At 42.7% G+C, this 16,063-nt stretch overlaps 1 protein-coding gene across 1 annotated transcript; it reads right to left on the reverse strand.

The window, feature by feature from the left end:
- Positions 1-1,320: 1,320 nt before the first annotated feature.
- Positions 1,321-15,593, reverse strand: clcn6 (chloride voltage-gated channel 6). Its single transcript, XM_022761681.1, has 23 exons — positions 15,510-15,593; positions 14,093-14,152; positions 13,916-13,981; positions 13,276-13,341; positions 13,120-13,186; positions 12,524-12,630; positions 12,308-12,434; positions 11,790-11,857; positions 11,243-11,301; positions 11,008-11,140; positions 10,464-10,577; positions 9,750-9,916; positions 9,533-9,644; positions 9,270-9,399; positions 8,565-8,718; positions 7,299-7,455; positions 7,004-7,110; positions 6,470-6,656; positions 5,761-5,921; positions 5,176-5,332; positions 4,533-4,640; positions 4,307-4,432; positions 1,321-4,145 (listed from the first exon to the last, which is right to left on the reverse strand). The coding sequence occupies exons 1-23, from the start codon at positions 15,582-15,584 to the stop codon at positions 4,065-4,067; spliced, it is 2,589 nt and encodes an 862-aa protein (XP_022617402.1). The 5' UTR covers positions 15,585-15,593; the 3' UTR covers positions 1,321-4,064.
- Positions 15,594-16,063: the final 470 nt, after the last annotated feature.

The following is a 16,063-nucleotide window of genomic DNA, read 5'->3' on the forward strand; positions in this document are numbered from 1 at the left end:
AGAGGAGAGGAAAACTTTGGTTCAAAATAAGTTGAATTTAAATTGACAAGCAAATATTTTTACATCAGGATTCAAATAAAACATTGTTGTTTTTTTGTGACGATGCAAATTTGTCCAGTAACATCACAGTGTGTTTAAATTTGTGCTGCTGTGTGTGTGTTCGGGCTTCGTCCACACTGCCACGTTTTCATTTTAAAGTTATAATATGAAACTTTTCCACATTAAAATGTCTAAAACTGACTAGAGCTACGCCACAAGTCGTGAGCCATGTTTTCCTCTTTTTTTGTTTTTTATTTGCTGCCATGGGTCAGTAGGTGTTACTGATGTCACCTGTGTTACTTATTATGGCTCTTGAGTTAGATCATCTGAGACATCCATACCCACTTCATGCTGTGATTGGTCAGCTGTGTGGAAGCAGGGTTTGACCTTCCCTCTCTAGCTCCCTTTTTCTTTTTTCTTTTTTTTATTTGTTGCACAACTATTTGTGGCATTTTTAACATGTTCAACCGAGTGCAACACTGTGAATGTCTTCCTGGAGTTAATATGAAAATATGTGCCGTCACCAAAACTTGATGGTCTACAGCCATGTTGGTGCTGCAGCGTTCACTGTCAAGAAAACCAGATGAAGGCACTGATAAAAGTGAAGCTCCACGGTTTGTTTTCTCCTGGTACTGAGACATTTTCAGGTGTGATCTCTTTACAACTCCACATCGCTGCTGTCAGAACTGGTTAATGGTGAACTGCACCTGTTAGGGGAAGCTGTTAGTCCCAGCTCTGTCAGTGGCCACTACGGTCTATGGGGTAAATGCTTGTGCACCTGTCCATGCTGCAGTGAGACTCCAGGCGCCGTCATTCATCGCCGTCTGGGCCCACAGTGCTCAGCACATAATATATGAAATGTCAAGCTTCAAGGAAAACTACTTTGTTGTCATGTTGTGGTTGTGTTGTCAAGCTCCCACTGTACTGTTTTCTTCATAACTGACACAGCAGACATTGTGTCACGTCACAGGAGGAAAAAGCTCAGGTGTACATAAACAAACTGATGGCTGGTTTCCATGTAGCTGCTTCAGTGCAGGGTGCTGGTATTGTTCATATGGTGTAAAGTCCTCGTCACAACAGAAAGCAGCAGAGAAATTTACCCGTTCATCTTGTTCGAGGTTTGATGATGTGAAGCCTGAACGTTTTGTTTGTTGATTTTTTTTCCATCAATTACATCAATTAATCAACTAATCCTTTTAGCTCATGTGAACACATTAGCATTAGCATATAGCCTCATTACTCATTACTCTTGGAAAAAAACAAACACGCAGAAACACTTTGTATGATTGACAAAACAGAAGGACCTTTATTTAAACAATAATAAAGGCACGAGACAGAGTTTCTCTGGTTTTTGTTCCATGGCTGCAGCTTTTTGTGCCAGTTCTCTACGTCTGTAGAAACTACAAATTCCTAAACAAGCACAGGCCGCTGTCTAATCTCCACGTAGCCATACGACACACAAAGAAGTAGTCCTTCAGTCCTTCACAGTCCTTCACAGTCTGTCAGGTCTGGCTTCACAGTAGGACATACTATCCACCGTTTCTCTTAATCTCATATTCTGCCGTATGTAGTTTGGGCAACATAAAAATAACAAGTGAGCAACACTTGGACTATAAACAATAATAGTATCCAGGACGGCCTCGTGCATTTAGAAATACAATTGCATGACACTGAATCATTCACAGCACAGGCAGCAAATCATAAAAATAAAATTGTATAAAAAAATAATCTCTTAAATAAAACAGAAGAGATAAGAAACAAACGTGGGATGTTCGATGTACATATGTGCCGTCGTGGCTGCTAATAATCCATCAACCTAACATACAGTGAACTATGTCCATCAATAAAAGTACAACAACACTTCCTTTTACTTGCCTTTGTTCCCGGTCACATTTTTTAGTCCCTTTTAGGAATGACAATGTGTTGTATGAGGGCAATGGACCAGAGAGATGCTATACTGCTACAAATCTAATATCACAACAGTTTGATGAAATAGTTTGGACATTAGTTTTTTAATAAAACTGGATTTTCTCAGTTTTACTTTAAATTCCCTGTTACATAACAAAACCTTGGTCAGCATAATCTGAGACACAGCCCTCTTAGCCCTGACACTTTCTAACTCTGAGCTGACTGAGTGAAAATATTACTACATGTCATAAGTGCAAATTATACTGTCCGCCGAGGTGGTTAGAAATGTTACTGTGTCCTACATTACACGGAATGAACCGACACGGTCCTGAAGTCCAGTTAAGCTGCGAACGAGCCGTAACTTTAGTGCATATTCCAGTTACTTACACAGAAAATTAAAATGTACAGACAACAGTCGTAAATAAAAGTGCTACAGTGACAACAATGACAGAACATCATCCAAAAGGTCAAAAGAAAGATCCTGAAGGTAGTGAGGAAAGTTTGATTTTGGTAGTTTGTTGTACCGCAGGCTTCAAACTGTGAGCAACGCCATCCACAGGTCACTGGAGCTGTCACCTCCACAAACATGTGCTCTTTCGTTTACTTTTTCAAGACTCAATGTAAAGTTATATCTGTGTCATCCAAACAACATTTTGTAGCTTTTTTCTTCTGTTTGATTTTTTCCCATGGCTGTAGTTTGGCAGCTAACAGGCTCCGTAGGACAATGACTTCCTCATTATGAATTCTGCCTACAATGCTCTGATAGTTCAGTTGTGTCTCCAACCAGCAGAAACAGGAGGCGACGTGCACCAACACCAAATCTGAACAAATCTTTTCCATCGCCATCAAAGCTGTTGTTGTCTTTTTTTCAGGTCTTATTTTTGAATCCTTCTATGAACATCATGTTTCATGTTGGCACAATCAACAAAATACAGCGTGGGCTGCTGCGAGCGAGGCTATCGACTCATCTGACGAAAAAGATCTACCTGTGTTATCACTGGTTTCCTCAGTCGTGTTAAATCAGTTAATGTGATGAAGTCACCAAATTAATTGAAGCGATTACTAATGCTTTAAAAGAGACCTATTATGCTCATTTTCAGCTCTATATTTTTATTCTGGGAGTCCACTATGATTCAAACGGGAAATATTAGCTCAGGCCTCCTTCTTCTGATTGGCCGAACCCGGCGCTTGTGAGCAGCCTCATCCTCTTACCGGTGTGGAGGCTCTGAAAGCAAACTTTAAAACTAAGCAACAGAACATAATTAATGAAAACTTATCAGATCCATCCATCCTTATCAGATTTAGTCTTTCAATCTGTTTATAAAATGTTTCTATATAGGCTCCTGTTAGTAATTGAACGTGTGGGGAATTAGCTAAAATGAAACTGAAGGGGAAAACATCTGCTGTCAGGAAACACCAAAGCTAACGTTGTTAGTAAAATGTTATTCTGCTGTGGCCAAATGAGCACATTAAACGTCTATGATAATACTCAAGCAGACTGGTGTGGGGGAACGAACTGAGCTTGGAGCGGACGACTACATGAAGAAATCAGTGATGAGATGACGTCAGTTCATCGCTGCAGCAGAGAAACCTCCGAAACCTGGTGTTCAGAGCTGACAGACGCTGAGCTTTACTTTTACATACGATACATTTATTTGAAACCTTAATTTTGTCATGGACATCCAGCACACGATAGGTCCCTTTAAGCTGAATGCTTCCAGATCCGACCCCTCAGTCCTGTAGCACACAGTCTGAACAGTGTTGATGAATTATCAGCCATCTATCCGTGACTTTTTACAGACACATCAACATGGTGAAGTCAAATACAGTCCCATTACACAGATTACGCCCAGTCCTCCCAGTGAAACCAGTGGATCTGAGGCTGGAGGAAGGCTGACAATCCCTCAACACTGACACTGCAAGACAACGGTACGGTTTCACTCACTGGAGAAGTGTGTTCCCTGCTGTAGCACAGAGAGAGTGTGTGTGTGTGATGTTGAGTGTCCTGCGTGTGTTTGGGAACGCCTACATGCTGTTAGGAATGGACAGAGATGAAGGCTCAGGACCAGGCGGCACAGAGTTTGGGTTGGAAGGACAGCAGGACGTCCTGAGTCGGGTCACACGGTTATGTAGTGCTGCCGCAGTTTGGCCACAAGGAACTCGTGGGTTAAATTATGTCTTGTGATTATTCCAACAATCTGAAAGAGATGGCAAAAATTAAACAATATGAGCTGCATGTTCAACTGAAACATAACAGCTTCTACTTTTCGCTGGTGTCATGACCGACCGGAGCGCTGACTTAAACGCCGGGTATCAGCCTTTAACAGAGCGTACTGGAGGAACTGAAAGCCGTACTTACTTCTCCGACAGCATTGACCACAGGTAAGTGTCGCAGGCCCATGGTCCTGAACAGGTTGAACACCTGGGAGATGCGTGTGTTGGGTGACACTGTGTAGGGACATGGGTTCATGTAGGGGGTGACATCCTGCGAACACAGAGAACATCATTTTCAGCTTTTATCAACTCAATCAATCTTGTTGATCTTTGAATTTCTGCTTTTATTTCACAGTTCGAATCGGTCGTACCACTATCATGCGGGGGTTGAGCAGGGCGAGGTCCAAGTCGTGGATGTCAGGGTAACGTGGGTAATCTTCAGTCATCTCGGCAAAGGACAGCCTGGGCTGAGTGGCGCTCTGTGATGGAGGGTGTGGAGAGATGTTCAGTCGGACGTACAGTACAGTTTACATGATTAGATTCTTATTCATCAGGAGCCGTCTGATCGGTCCAGACTCCAAACATACAGCCCGACTATGGAGTCCTGCAGCAGATGGAGACACCAATCCCCCCTTTTTCCACTAAGGCAGGTCAAGGGCTGGTTTTCGAGCCTAATCTCAAACCAGTTCTTCACCAAAGAACCAGCTTGCAGCCCTGAACACTGGTTTGAGAGCGGCACCAATACTTTGCTGGTCTGGAACCAAGAACCGCTTCCCTCAGGGGCTGGATTATTGTGACCAAAAGGACCAACTTAAACTTTGTGACTACCATTTATAGAAATTTTCAAAATCACCATCAAAATGTTTAGATGTCATTGTGGGAGGACCAACACTTGTAAACTTGATTAAAGAGTCGGGGTAAGAGTAAGGTCTTGGCTGGTTATGATGAAGGTAAATCTCCAGGAAATGAATATAAATCAGTTTAGCGTCCCGTGTGTGTGTGTGCGTGACTGACCGACTGGTTCTCGGCGTAGCAGACCCCTCTGATGAGCAGGTTGACCAGCTGGGAGCGCAGGATCAGGCCGTGGAAGGTGAGCGGTCTGAAGCGCTCCTCCATGGTCCACTCCTCACTGGGAGACTGATCTGGGTACAGGTTGGGGTAGGGGGCGTGTCTGCATGTGAACAACAACAGTGTTACCGTCCTGTGACGCTGACAGAAAACAGGTGTTTGAAACTCTGACAAAACAAAGTCCATATTCAGGTTAGTATGGTATTAACTTTTATAATATCATTTATTACAGTAGTACATAGTATATTATACTGTTTACACTTGATATTATTGTACTATTGTTACAGTGTGGAAGATTTAAAAGGTGTCAATAGTTTTAATGAAATTAAAACAAATTTAAAAAAGGAAGTGAAATACGATGCAGCGGCTCTTCCAAGCGATAACAACAGAGCAGTATTTTAGTGTGATCTTTAATCTGATGTAAGTCATCAGTAAGTCCACCCTATCTGAATTTCACTTACCTGTACAGGTAGGAGAGCGTGTGTGTGTGTGTGTGTGTATGTGTGTGTGTGTGTGTGTGTCTCCTCCTACCTCCTCTCTAACATCTGCTGCAGCAGGTCCTCTCCCTCCTCTGCAGGCTCCACCACGGCGCTCTGCTCGTCACAAACGTTCCTCAGCTCGCTGGACGGGTACGATTTCATGGACTGGCAGCGCCGCCGCTGTTCCCCCGCGCGAGACACAACAGTGGATTTCTACATGCAACAGTGAAGAGTAAAGTTTACACTGATTAATCAGTTTCCTGTGGTGGTGCATATGTTTCTAACACCTACAAACCAGAGCAGTGAAATGACAAAGAAGCTCTTAAATCAAAATCAGCACATTCACTAACTGACACATCCTAAGATTCAACCGCTGTGCTGCTTCATCACATGAAGATACAGATCAAAAGTAGAAAAGTCAGTGATCAGAGCAGAGCAGAGAGCACAGGCCTCTACCTCCACCTACTGGCTGGTTACTCCTCTGAAAGCACCTCTACAAACGAGTCATGAAAGTTTAAACTGTAAAACTGAGACATTTTCACAAAGAAAGAAGACAAAAGAGGAAAAACATCACAAGAAAGAAGGAGTAAGAAGACAAGGAGGAAAGGATTGAACTAATAGCTGGACTTTAGGCAGAATTTGTATTTTCATGATTAAGCACCACAGTGCACATCGTTGTCAGGGTGGCAGGATCAGTGCTGTCCACTGAAACGCCCCCTCTTCTCTTTCAGATACGAGGCAGTTAGTGGTGCAGGACATACCTTGAAGCGGATGTTGTTGCTGACCAGGATGTTGCCCTTCATGAAGTCTCGCTCGTTCTGCCGGTTTTCAGTGACCACGGGGAAGGCGTGGTAGACAGTGGTGCGCAGGATGCTGACTAGAGACTGGACCCGGGTGTGGGGGTACACGTAGGTCAAGTTGGGCTCCATGATGTCACTGGCCGTCAGCCTTAGAGAGACGAGGGAAATGATACACACAGATATCATGAAGACAGTATATATACAGTAAACTGTAGCTATCAGAAAGTTATTTCCTCCTGTGCTTTTCTGAGAAATAACTACTGTAAACAAATAAAGACAAGAGCAGACCAGCAAAACATGAATGAAGAGCTTCAGTAACTAGTGACCAAAACATTTCAGAAATCAGATTTGCTGAACATGCTGCTTTCTGAGCAAGCAGAAAGTTACCAAAATAAAAGAACAGGTGAGGACAAAACATCAGTGTGCCTCAGGAAAACAAGCCGGCACAGAAACACAGAAGCTTTAGTTGTTTGTTTGTTAAACAACAAATCTTACTTGTCCATCTCGACCTCAGTCTCCCACTCCAGCAGCGGCACTCCTCTCAGCTCGATGTGGATGTCATAGATGCCCTTGTTGAAGAAATCTCCAGTCCACTTAGCAACCTGACGATCGACACAAAACCATTTACCACATGAACCCACAAGGAAATACATCACAGTAGCAGACACACTACTGACCTCATCAACACATCTATTCATGTCTCTGACTCATGGGAGACAAAAAAAATAATAAAATCCTATTGACTTAAAAATATAGCACAGTGGCTGAAATACACAACATGACAGTTTACCATCAGAGTGATCATGATGGGCAGCCCGTATGTGATCTCATTGGTGGACTCAATGAGGATGACAGTCAGGCTGATGGTCATTCTGACCACACCTCCGAGGAAGGCGGCGGCGCCGATGAGAGCGAAGGTCCCCGAGTAGATGTCCATCCCCAGTTTCCTACCAGAGGACGGACACAGTGAGAACCAGTGTCAGTGGGAAATCGATGTGTGATGAGGAGGGTGAGGTGAGAAACAGCTGTGGGGGGCTGTACGGGGGGAATGTGTGTGGTGAAGTGCATCAAGACTTGAGACAACAGGCTTCCTCAGTTAGAAAGTGACGACTGTCAGCTGAGGCTGCTTGTGACTGACCGAAAAGGAGAAACTCATCCAATCAGCTGATTCCACCACATGAGCTGTGGATCTGCACAACCAGCAGCAGTGTTACCAAGCTCAGACCCGTCATTGATTATTTTTCATTGTTGCAGTCGTTTTTCAAACATGAACCTTTGTAGTAATTTTATGGGAAATGTGCTCATTCACTTTCTTCATGTCTGTGTTTCTCATGTGTGTGTGTGTGTGGCACAGAGCTGGGGTCAGGCGGTGATCAGACTGGAGGCAGGAGTAAAGAGTTGGTCTCTAATATTCCCAATATACTGAACTCCAGTGGAAACTGCTGATCAAAAACAAAGCTATAACATTATCCTGCCAAATAAACTCAGACAAGCTTCCTGTTGTCTGCTGCCGACTGCTTATGCTGTAAGACTGAACTGGTGTTTATACTGGACTCACTGGGAGCTGAATCTGATTTTCAGACACAGTTTCTTTTTCACCTCAACACGGCCACATCTATCTCTCTCCCTCTTTCTCTCCCTCTTTCTCTCTCTGATGTTTTATTTTTCATACAATGAACCACCGGCCCAGTTCATGAAGTGACTCATCAGGAAACGTCCCAGTTCTTCTAATTGCCACTCTGACATTGCAGGTTAGTTTTTAGCACACTGAACTCACTGACACCATTAAATTAAAGTTATGAGTGAAATGTTGTAGAAAAAACATTTGACTCTTAAAAAGTTCCTTTTTAAATTCTGTGACATTCACTTACTGACGTAGATCATTTGTGAGATAATTTGCTATAATGAACAAAGTTCTGACTGGTTTTGATATTTGTGATATTTTGTGGCCACTGAGAATTAGAATCAGGCAAATCTTGGTCATTAGAACATTAGGAGAACATTAGGAGAACATTAGGAGAACATTAGGAGAACATTAGGAGAACATCGTTCTTACACTTTGAGAATGTTGGCTACCAGACGTCCAAAAGCCGCCCCACAGAGCAAGGAGGGGACGAAGAGGCCGCTGGGCACAGACACACCGTAGGTCCAACAGGCCAACAGGAAGTACAGAAGGAAGAACACTGACAGCGTCACAGGGCTGAAGGTACCTGAGAGGAAGGGGGAGGGGGAGGAGGGGCGGAGTATGTGTCATTTGTGTCAGATGATTCCCTGGTGTCATGCTGCTTTCTGCTGTGTTTTGCGGTCTACACTCACTAGGACAGATGGCAGCAAGGGACCATGGGAAACTGAGTGATGTTTTACTAAATTAATTACATTTGTATAATAACTATCAAATAAAAACAAATTTGAAACATCATCAGCTTGTTTCAATCATCAGCTCGGGCTGGACCTCAAATGCATCCATTTCTGCCGCTCACTTGAGGCTGGGTCACAGCAGCAGATCGCTGCGCAACGTAGTTCTTCTCCCCAGAAAAACGAGTTTTACTTATTGCCTCCTTGTACTAATGACAATAACATTAACAATCCCAGCCAAAACAAAAGGGTTCAACACCATTGCTGCTTGGACCCACCAATAAAACTACAGACAGAATTAAAAAAAAAACATTAATGAAAATTAAACTATGTCCTTAAATGCCACATAATTTCAGAGTGATATGATTTAGCCGAGCTGTGGTGAATGTGTGTGCGCTCATCTCACCATCCTGGTGGAAGAGCTGGTGGATGGCAGCCTCCTGTGGATTGAAGAACAACGTGGCCATGTCATTGTAGGTCTTGTTGGAGCAGAAGAACTGGCGGATGGTTGAATTGATGTCCTCACTGCCGGACAGCTGAAATAAAAAACAAAAAAAAAACCCTTGCATTTCAATTTCAGATAATAAACACATGAAGCTGAATGCAGAGTCTGATTGTGAGCGTCAGTCCACTGACTCAGAGGAGTAGATTATATAAGAGTGGCCTTACTGTTGAGTTATGAGTTGTGGGGGAGGACAGGTCACGGCATTCGCCCAACAGCATGGAAGCAGCGAATATCACCACTGTCGTCACCATGGTAACCAGCAGACTCTCAAGAACTCTGGAAAAGTGCAAATATCAGATCAACTTCTGTATCAAAAGGCAGTTTCTAACTTTGATCAACACGTGCGATGTGCCCTGCGTGAACAGGTGAGGCAGCAATCACCTGATAAACTTGGCCTTGGGGTGGATGTGTCTGATGCGGTACTTGGCCAGGCACTTGTTCATGCAGTTGAAGAGCGCCCCCAGCAGGCCGCCCACCACCCCCATCAGGACAAAGAAGGCCAGGTCCACAACTGTCCACAGGTGGCAGTTCTTGTCTCCATCTTGACACTGATGAGCAAGGAGTTTTGCAGCAGGGTTAAACTGATACATTTTGTTTATTATAGTATATTGTATATAATACGTTTATGTAAAATATATAATTATATTTTTGTATTTCATGTTTCAGGTATTTATTTATAATACATAACTACTGTATATCATTGTCTTTTATGTTTCAGGTATAAGCAATGCTGCCACTGAACAGCAGTTCAAAGTTTCATATGTCACGTGCCAGGTACAATGTCCAAGTATATATGTATTGTTTTTTTGATTTTAGGAAAAATACTGCATATGGTGAGATATATCACAATATTCCATGTTATCAAATATTGTACAAAGTCTATTTGCATCCATGATATAATGTCAGGGAGGCAGTCGGTCAGTGATGATGTGGAGCAAAGTGGAGATGAAGAGTTCGACATCATCATCGTAGCAGTAGAAGTGGAATCAGCAGATGATGTTACCAAGGGAGAGCATGAAGCAAATGAACAGGAGAGGATCAAGCACTGAACACTGGGGGACACCTTGGGACAAACGAGCACTCTTGACTCTTTACCTTAAACTCTCCAAAGTTGAGCAGACCAGGCAGCTGGAAGGAGCCCCACTTGTTGAAGTTGATCCCTGAACGGAAGAAGTTGAGGGTGAAAGTGGCCGACATGGAACAGAAGAGCTGAGAAAGGAGAATGGTTTATCATACTCAGTGGTTAGTGCTTCATGCCATAATGTTATAACAAAGCCCACTGACAGACTGAGGCAGTAGGGTTGATATTTCAGACAAAACCACAAAAAAAACAAAAAAAACAACAACAACGAACAAGGAAACCAATCAGAATACAGCTACAAATAAACCAACCAATCACATTACAGCTACCAAATAACCAATAGGAATAGAGCTACAAATCAAACCAATCAGAATACAGCTACAGAATTGACCTACCAATCATAATAGAGCTACAAGTCAACCAATCAATCATAATATGGCTACAAATCAACCAATCAATCAAAATCCCAACTCTTGCTACATAAAATGGCAGAAGATCACCAAATGAGCATGGCTGAAAACTCGACTCGCTGGTTGTTCACTGGAAAAGGTTACGTACCACTTTCCAAGTGAGAGCCTGGTTCCAAAAAGAGGAGCCCTCCTCCAGACTGAAGAGGGTGCCACCTATAGGAGCACCAAAAGCAGCAGCTACTCCAGCAGCAGCGCCCGCTGACACAAAGTCTCGCTTGTCCCTAAACAGTAAAGACAACACAGTGACATATGGTTGACAATACATTTGCAGCATATTTTGACATCTAAGGAAGCAGTGAACAGTGTGTGGCGGTTTGTCATACCTGTCACTGCGGAAATAGGGAAAATCAAATTTGATCCTCCTGAAAGTGATGCTCTGAAACTGATACAGGGAGAAAACAAATGATTGGCATCATTAAGCCACGATAAGAGTCGACGTGTCAGTGACAGGACAGGGTTGAGGTTATCTTACTTTTACATGGTAAGGTGGGCGTGATCAAATTATTGACCGCAACCCCTCCTAATTCAGTTCGGTTTCGAAGCACTCCATTTTAAGCATCCTGAGGTCTTAAAGAACAGTGACACATTTTTTTTTATCTGCTGTCGGGTGAATGAACATGAACACTGAAACAGTTATCAAGCCTCCCGTCCAGACTGAACATTAACAGGTTCCTTTCCTAACATGCCTCTAAAGCGTCATTCCAAAACGTATCTGACGTCAATACGAGGCTGCGGCAGTCTTAGTTCAGTCTTTGTGTTGGGACAGTAACACAAAGCTTCGTGTTAGCTTCAGCTAAAATTTAGGATGTGTCATACTCAGTCTCTGTCCCTGATTGTTGATGTTGTGTTCGAAGATGTGTTGCATTGTACCTGAGGAAGGCCAGCTCCCACAATGGCTCCACTGTGTATCATCGGACCTTCTTTCCCCACAAACAGACCTGAGGAGACACACACCAAGTCAGAGGCACTGTCCACCCTGACTCATCACCAGTACATGACACAAATTATGGCTGTGTGATCAGCTACTTTCCAACACTGCTTTTCCTAAATCATCTTTCCAGTACCTTTGTATATTCAGAACCACACTACTTAATCTCTGATCTGATTGCACAAGAATTTATGAAAAAACATTTATCTAGTTGAATATAATTTTTGCATCATGTCTTTTCCAGGGAATCAGACTGTGATTTTAAATAAAAATGTCAACCTCTTTGGTGCAAAGAGGGCAAAACTCCAGCAACAGTTGAAGATGTTTTGACCTCTTTGGGCTTCTTCCTTTCTCCCTGCACCTTGGAAGTAGGTGAAGTTGTGCCACAAACCTTACTTTGTTTCTACAACCACTTCAATGCAAACATGTTTATTGTACACAACCCTCTGTCATACTTTACCTCCGGCCACACTGAACAGAACTCCAGCTGCCTTGCACAGAAAAGTTCGCAAGCGCACAATTCCAGGAATTTTCACGCCGTTCAAGTAACTTTTAATTTCTGGGATCCCCGAACCTGCAGCTACTGGCTGGAGAACAGGGCACCAGAAGACAGCATGTTAGCATCCTCACATGATTCCACTGAGTCGTGTATTCTCCTGTGTCTGAGCTGTCTTACCTCAATGAGGACGAACACACTGGCGATGAAGACGAAGGTCATGTTGAATGCCAGGAGCTCCAGCAGAGACAGAGGTAAGCAGCCTTTTTCAGTGCACTTCTCCACAGCTGATGGCGTTCAGATAAGGTAGAAGAAAACACTGAGACGAGCAATCCAGCTGTGACCAGCTTTTCTGTTGTCACAGTTATGTTACTGTAACAACACAACAGCAGTTACAAATCAGTGATTTTAATCAGTGTAACGCTCCATTTCATGTGGTCGCCCGTCAATGACGTCATATCCTCTATGTGCATGCATGAGTGTTGTGGTTGTCTGAAAAGAAGTGTTGACAGAAGCTCAACATTGAGTTTTATCTGGATCTGAAGTTATAAGATTAAAAAACTTAGTTGGTAACTAAGCTCCTTCCTTGAAGACGTCCTGGGTCCGCTAAACAGTGTTGGTGAAACACTGAGTTTAAACGTGAAACTGCTTTATTCAGCCTTTTTACTGGTTATAATCACCTGGGGCCGGTTTCACAAAGATAGACTTTGACTGTGGCTTAGATATAACAAATACCTGATAAATTAACTAGTGAATTCAGACCTGTTAAAGGATACAATCACCGACCAGAGTAAACTTGACTTTGGTGAAGAGGCGCACAAAGAAATCCACAAACAGACCCACCTGAAAGAGACATGAAGGTAACGTTCTCTGGTGTTTTGGAACATGTTGGAGTCTAGTAAAGAAAACCTAAATATTCCAAATACACTTACCAGACCCACTGTTACTCCAATGGTGAACACCATGATCCACCGCACTGCTTCATACTTTTTGGCTTTCTATTGGAGATATAAAAACATTTGACATACAACATCTCAAACTAAGAATTAAACCATTTAAACCTGTGAGTCTTTCTTTCCTCAAAGAGTTTTCTGAACTGATCACACAGCACACATTAAGATACTCTATGTGATTTAGTTTCAGAATGGCAGTAAGGTTTCTGAGGTTTCTGTAAGAATAACAGAGACTAGTGTTGTCTGCAAAACAAACATTAGAAGACAGTTTACAAAATTAGACAAGATCAATTATGCAGTTTAAGAACAAAAGTGGCCCCAAACTTGATCCTTATGGAACACCAAGTTTAATACTAAGAGGAGCTGAGTTGATTCTTTTAAAAAAATTTCTACCCATGACAATAGCTATAGAAATATCGTAGTACATTATACGGCACACTGAGCCTCAATAGGTTCTTTGGAAAACAATCCTTCACAGTTTTGTTTTTTAAATATGTAAAATTCCTCCTGCTGGAATTTAGATAAGGCAACAAGGCACAAATGTAATCCCATCTGCATGCTCTTATACAGTGCGTTATCTACATCTGAGCAATTACTCAACAGAAGACACTTGTCTTACCCTGTTGTCCATCCCCTCCAGAACCTCCACATAGGGTTCATTGATGCAGCGGTCATAATCCAAACTCTGTTGAAGCCAAAACAAAGACTGTGTAACTATTACCTGGGTCACACATGAATCTACCAACACTGGCTGGACATCTTTCTCCTAATGATGGTTTTCCACAAGTTTTTTCACCTCATAGTCTTTCCTCGGTAGAATCTCATCTTCTTCATCCCGGAGTTCCCCAAGGATTGTCTGGGGGGAAACAATATACGCACATTATTATATAAATAGTAGTTACTGGACGTAACTACAGTTATATGTGTGAGTGTGTCACCATCTAACAGGCTTGTAAATCCCCTCTCTTGCCTGTTCTTTTGCTTGTAGGATGTTAACACGCTACATCATTGCAGGGTGGCAGAACTTCATCGCCAGGTGAAAAAGGGAGATGGGCAGCGTATGCATTGGAGTTTTATAAGGGATTGTGGTGTGCGGTTGCTACACCCTGACTGAGTAATGACACAAAGATTTGTCTCAGGGTGACCAGGCAGAGCCTCAAAGGGGTTAACCAATAGCAAAGCCTGTTAGAGTACAGGTAGAGTCAGAATACAGACATGTCCGGCACAGTAAGGACCCTTTACCTGAAATTAAGACAACTACAAATCCTTAGAGTGACCAGAACCACTATACCATCAGCCACTTTTCGATGCTGGTGCTACTGGCTGAATCCAAGAGAGCAAAATTAAACTTCTGGCCCAACATATGCCTGGGTCCTTGGCCTGAATCTGGCCCATGTACTTCCACATCTAGGTAGATTCTGCCTGTTGTCCTCAGACACAAGATTGTGGAAGTAGCATCTGACAGTCATGCTGTATATGGGCCAGATTCTGGCCGTAGAACTGAGTGTATACTGGGCTGGAAGAAAACAAAGGACTTTGCTACATGGGACAACAACAACAACAGCTGAGTTTTACCAGTAATAAGAAAGTTATGCCGGTGTATGTCAACTTCTTGTGTGGTTAGAAGAACATGCCAGACAGAGAGACATGATATTTTATGGGGGTAAATTCGATATTTTGACATTCTCCCAGCAAACGCTGGAATTCATCAAAACCTACATTGAGTTGGAAGATGATTGGTATACTGTTACAACGGGGGGACTGAATATAAAAGTTGTTGGTGAAGGGAGCAAAACATCAATTTGCTAGAAACAGCAGATGGAGGAAAGTTTTCTAATAACGGAATATAAAGGAAGGAGCCCCTAAACTGACATATTTGTAAACGGAGTTTGGTCCAAGGGCCTCGTCTTCATAAGCACAGGGGAAAACAGCGAGTTGTATTCCCTGCGTGTAGCTCACACTGTGAGGACACTTATTGCCCGTTTCAGCCCAGTTGTTGTTGAGCATGGTGAATGGATTGAGGGTCACTGCGCTTTGATTGGAAACGCTACAAGACAACGGAACACAGTCACTTAAGCAGGGTGGAGTAAGAGAGCCAGGATATACAGCACTGAGGAAAACTGGAGAAATTTTGAGGGAAAAAAATTATTATAAAATCATAATGAAATAATTAATAGAGCCCTGCAATGACTAATAATTACATAATTCCTTACCAGTTCCTCTGGTGTCCGTGTCTCTCCTTCTCTGCAGCAACATTGGCAACAAAAACAGTTTCCACAACACGCCATCTTCGTTGTTGTGTCATGCTGCGTTCAGAGCTTGTGGGAAAACCATCAACTTTAGAAAGACCAAAACCTCTGGAACAACCTGAAAAAAAAACATTAGTAGGTAGAACATCGTCCTGTTTTACAGCAAACGAGAGGTCCACGCTGTAAGTACGTCCTAAAAAAGCGATTTCAAATATCTGTTCATAACATTTAAGATACAGAAAAATGTTATCATATTTCCCATGAGACTTAAAAGCAACACGAGCATCTCCTCCTCACGTGACGCCAAAAGCGGAAGGTTTTCCATCGAACCATCAAAACTGCGTGAATTTACGCACAAGGCTGTATTTTAAAATAAAAGCATCATGCACACTTTAAATTGATGCATCAGCAGAGAATGAAACATTACCAAGTGGAAATTTATCATGTTGTGAGGAAAGCTGTTAGATTTGCTATTATTGATTTTACGTCATATATAATTATAATAGTGGGCAGTCCTG

Source organism: Seriola dumerili, unplaced genomic scaffold, assembly GCF_002260705.1.
Source record: "Seriola dumerili isolate Sdu_G_001 unplaced genomic scaffold, Sdu_1.0 BDQW01000425.1, whole genome shotgun sequence".
Lineage (NCBI taxonomy): Eukaryota > Metazoa > Chordata > Actinopteri > Carangiformes > Carangidae > Seriola > Seriola dumerili.

Excerpts from the sequence above, each read along its gene's own strand:
- clcn6 (XM_022761681.1), bottom strand. The coding sequence starts at position 15,584 with ATGGCGTGTTGTGGAAACTGTTTTTGTTGCCAATGTTGCTGCAGAGAA. Across the intron at positions 10,578-11,007 it reads AGGCTCTCACTTGGAAAGTG|CTCTTCTGTTCCATGTCGGC; the intron begins GTACGTAACCTT and ends CTCCTTTCTCAG. Across the intron at positions 5,333-5,760 it reads CAGCAGATGTTAGAGAGGAG|ACACGCCCCCTACCCCAACC; the intron begins GTAGGAGGAGAC and ends GTTCACATGCAG.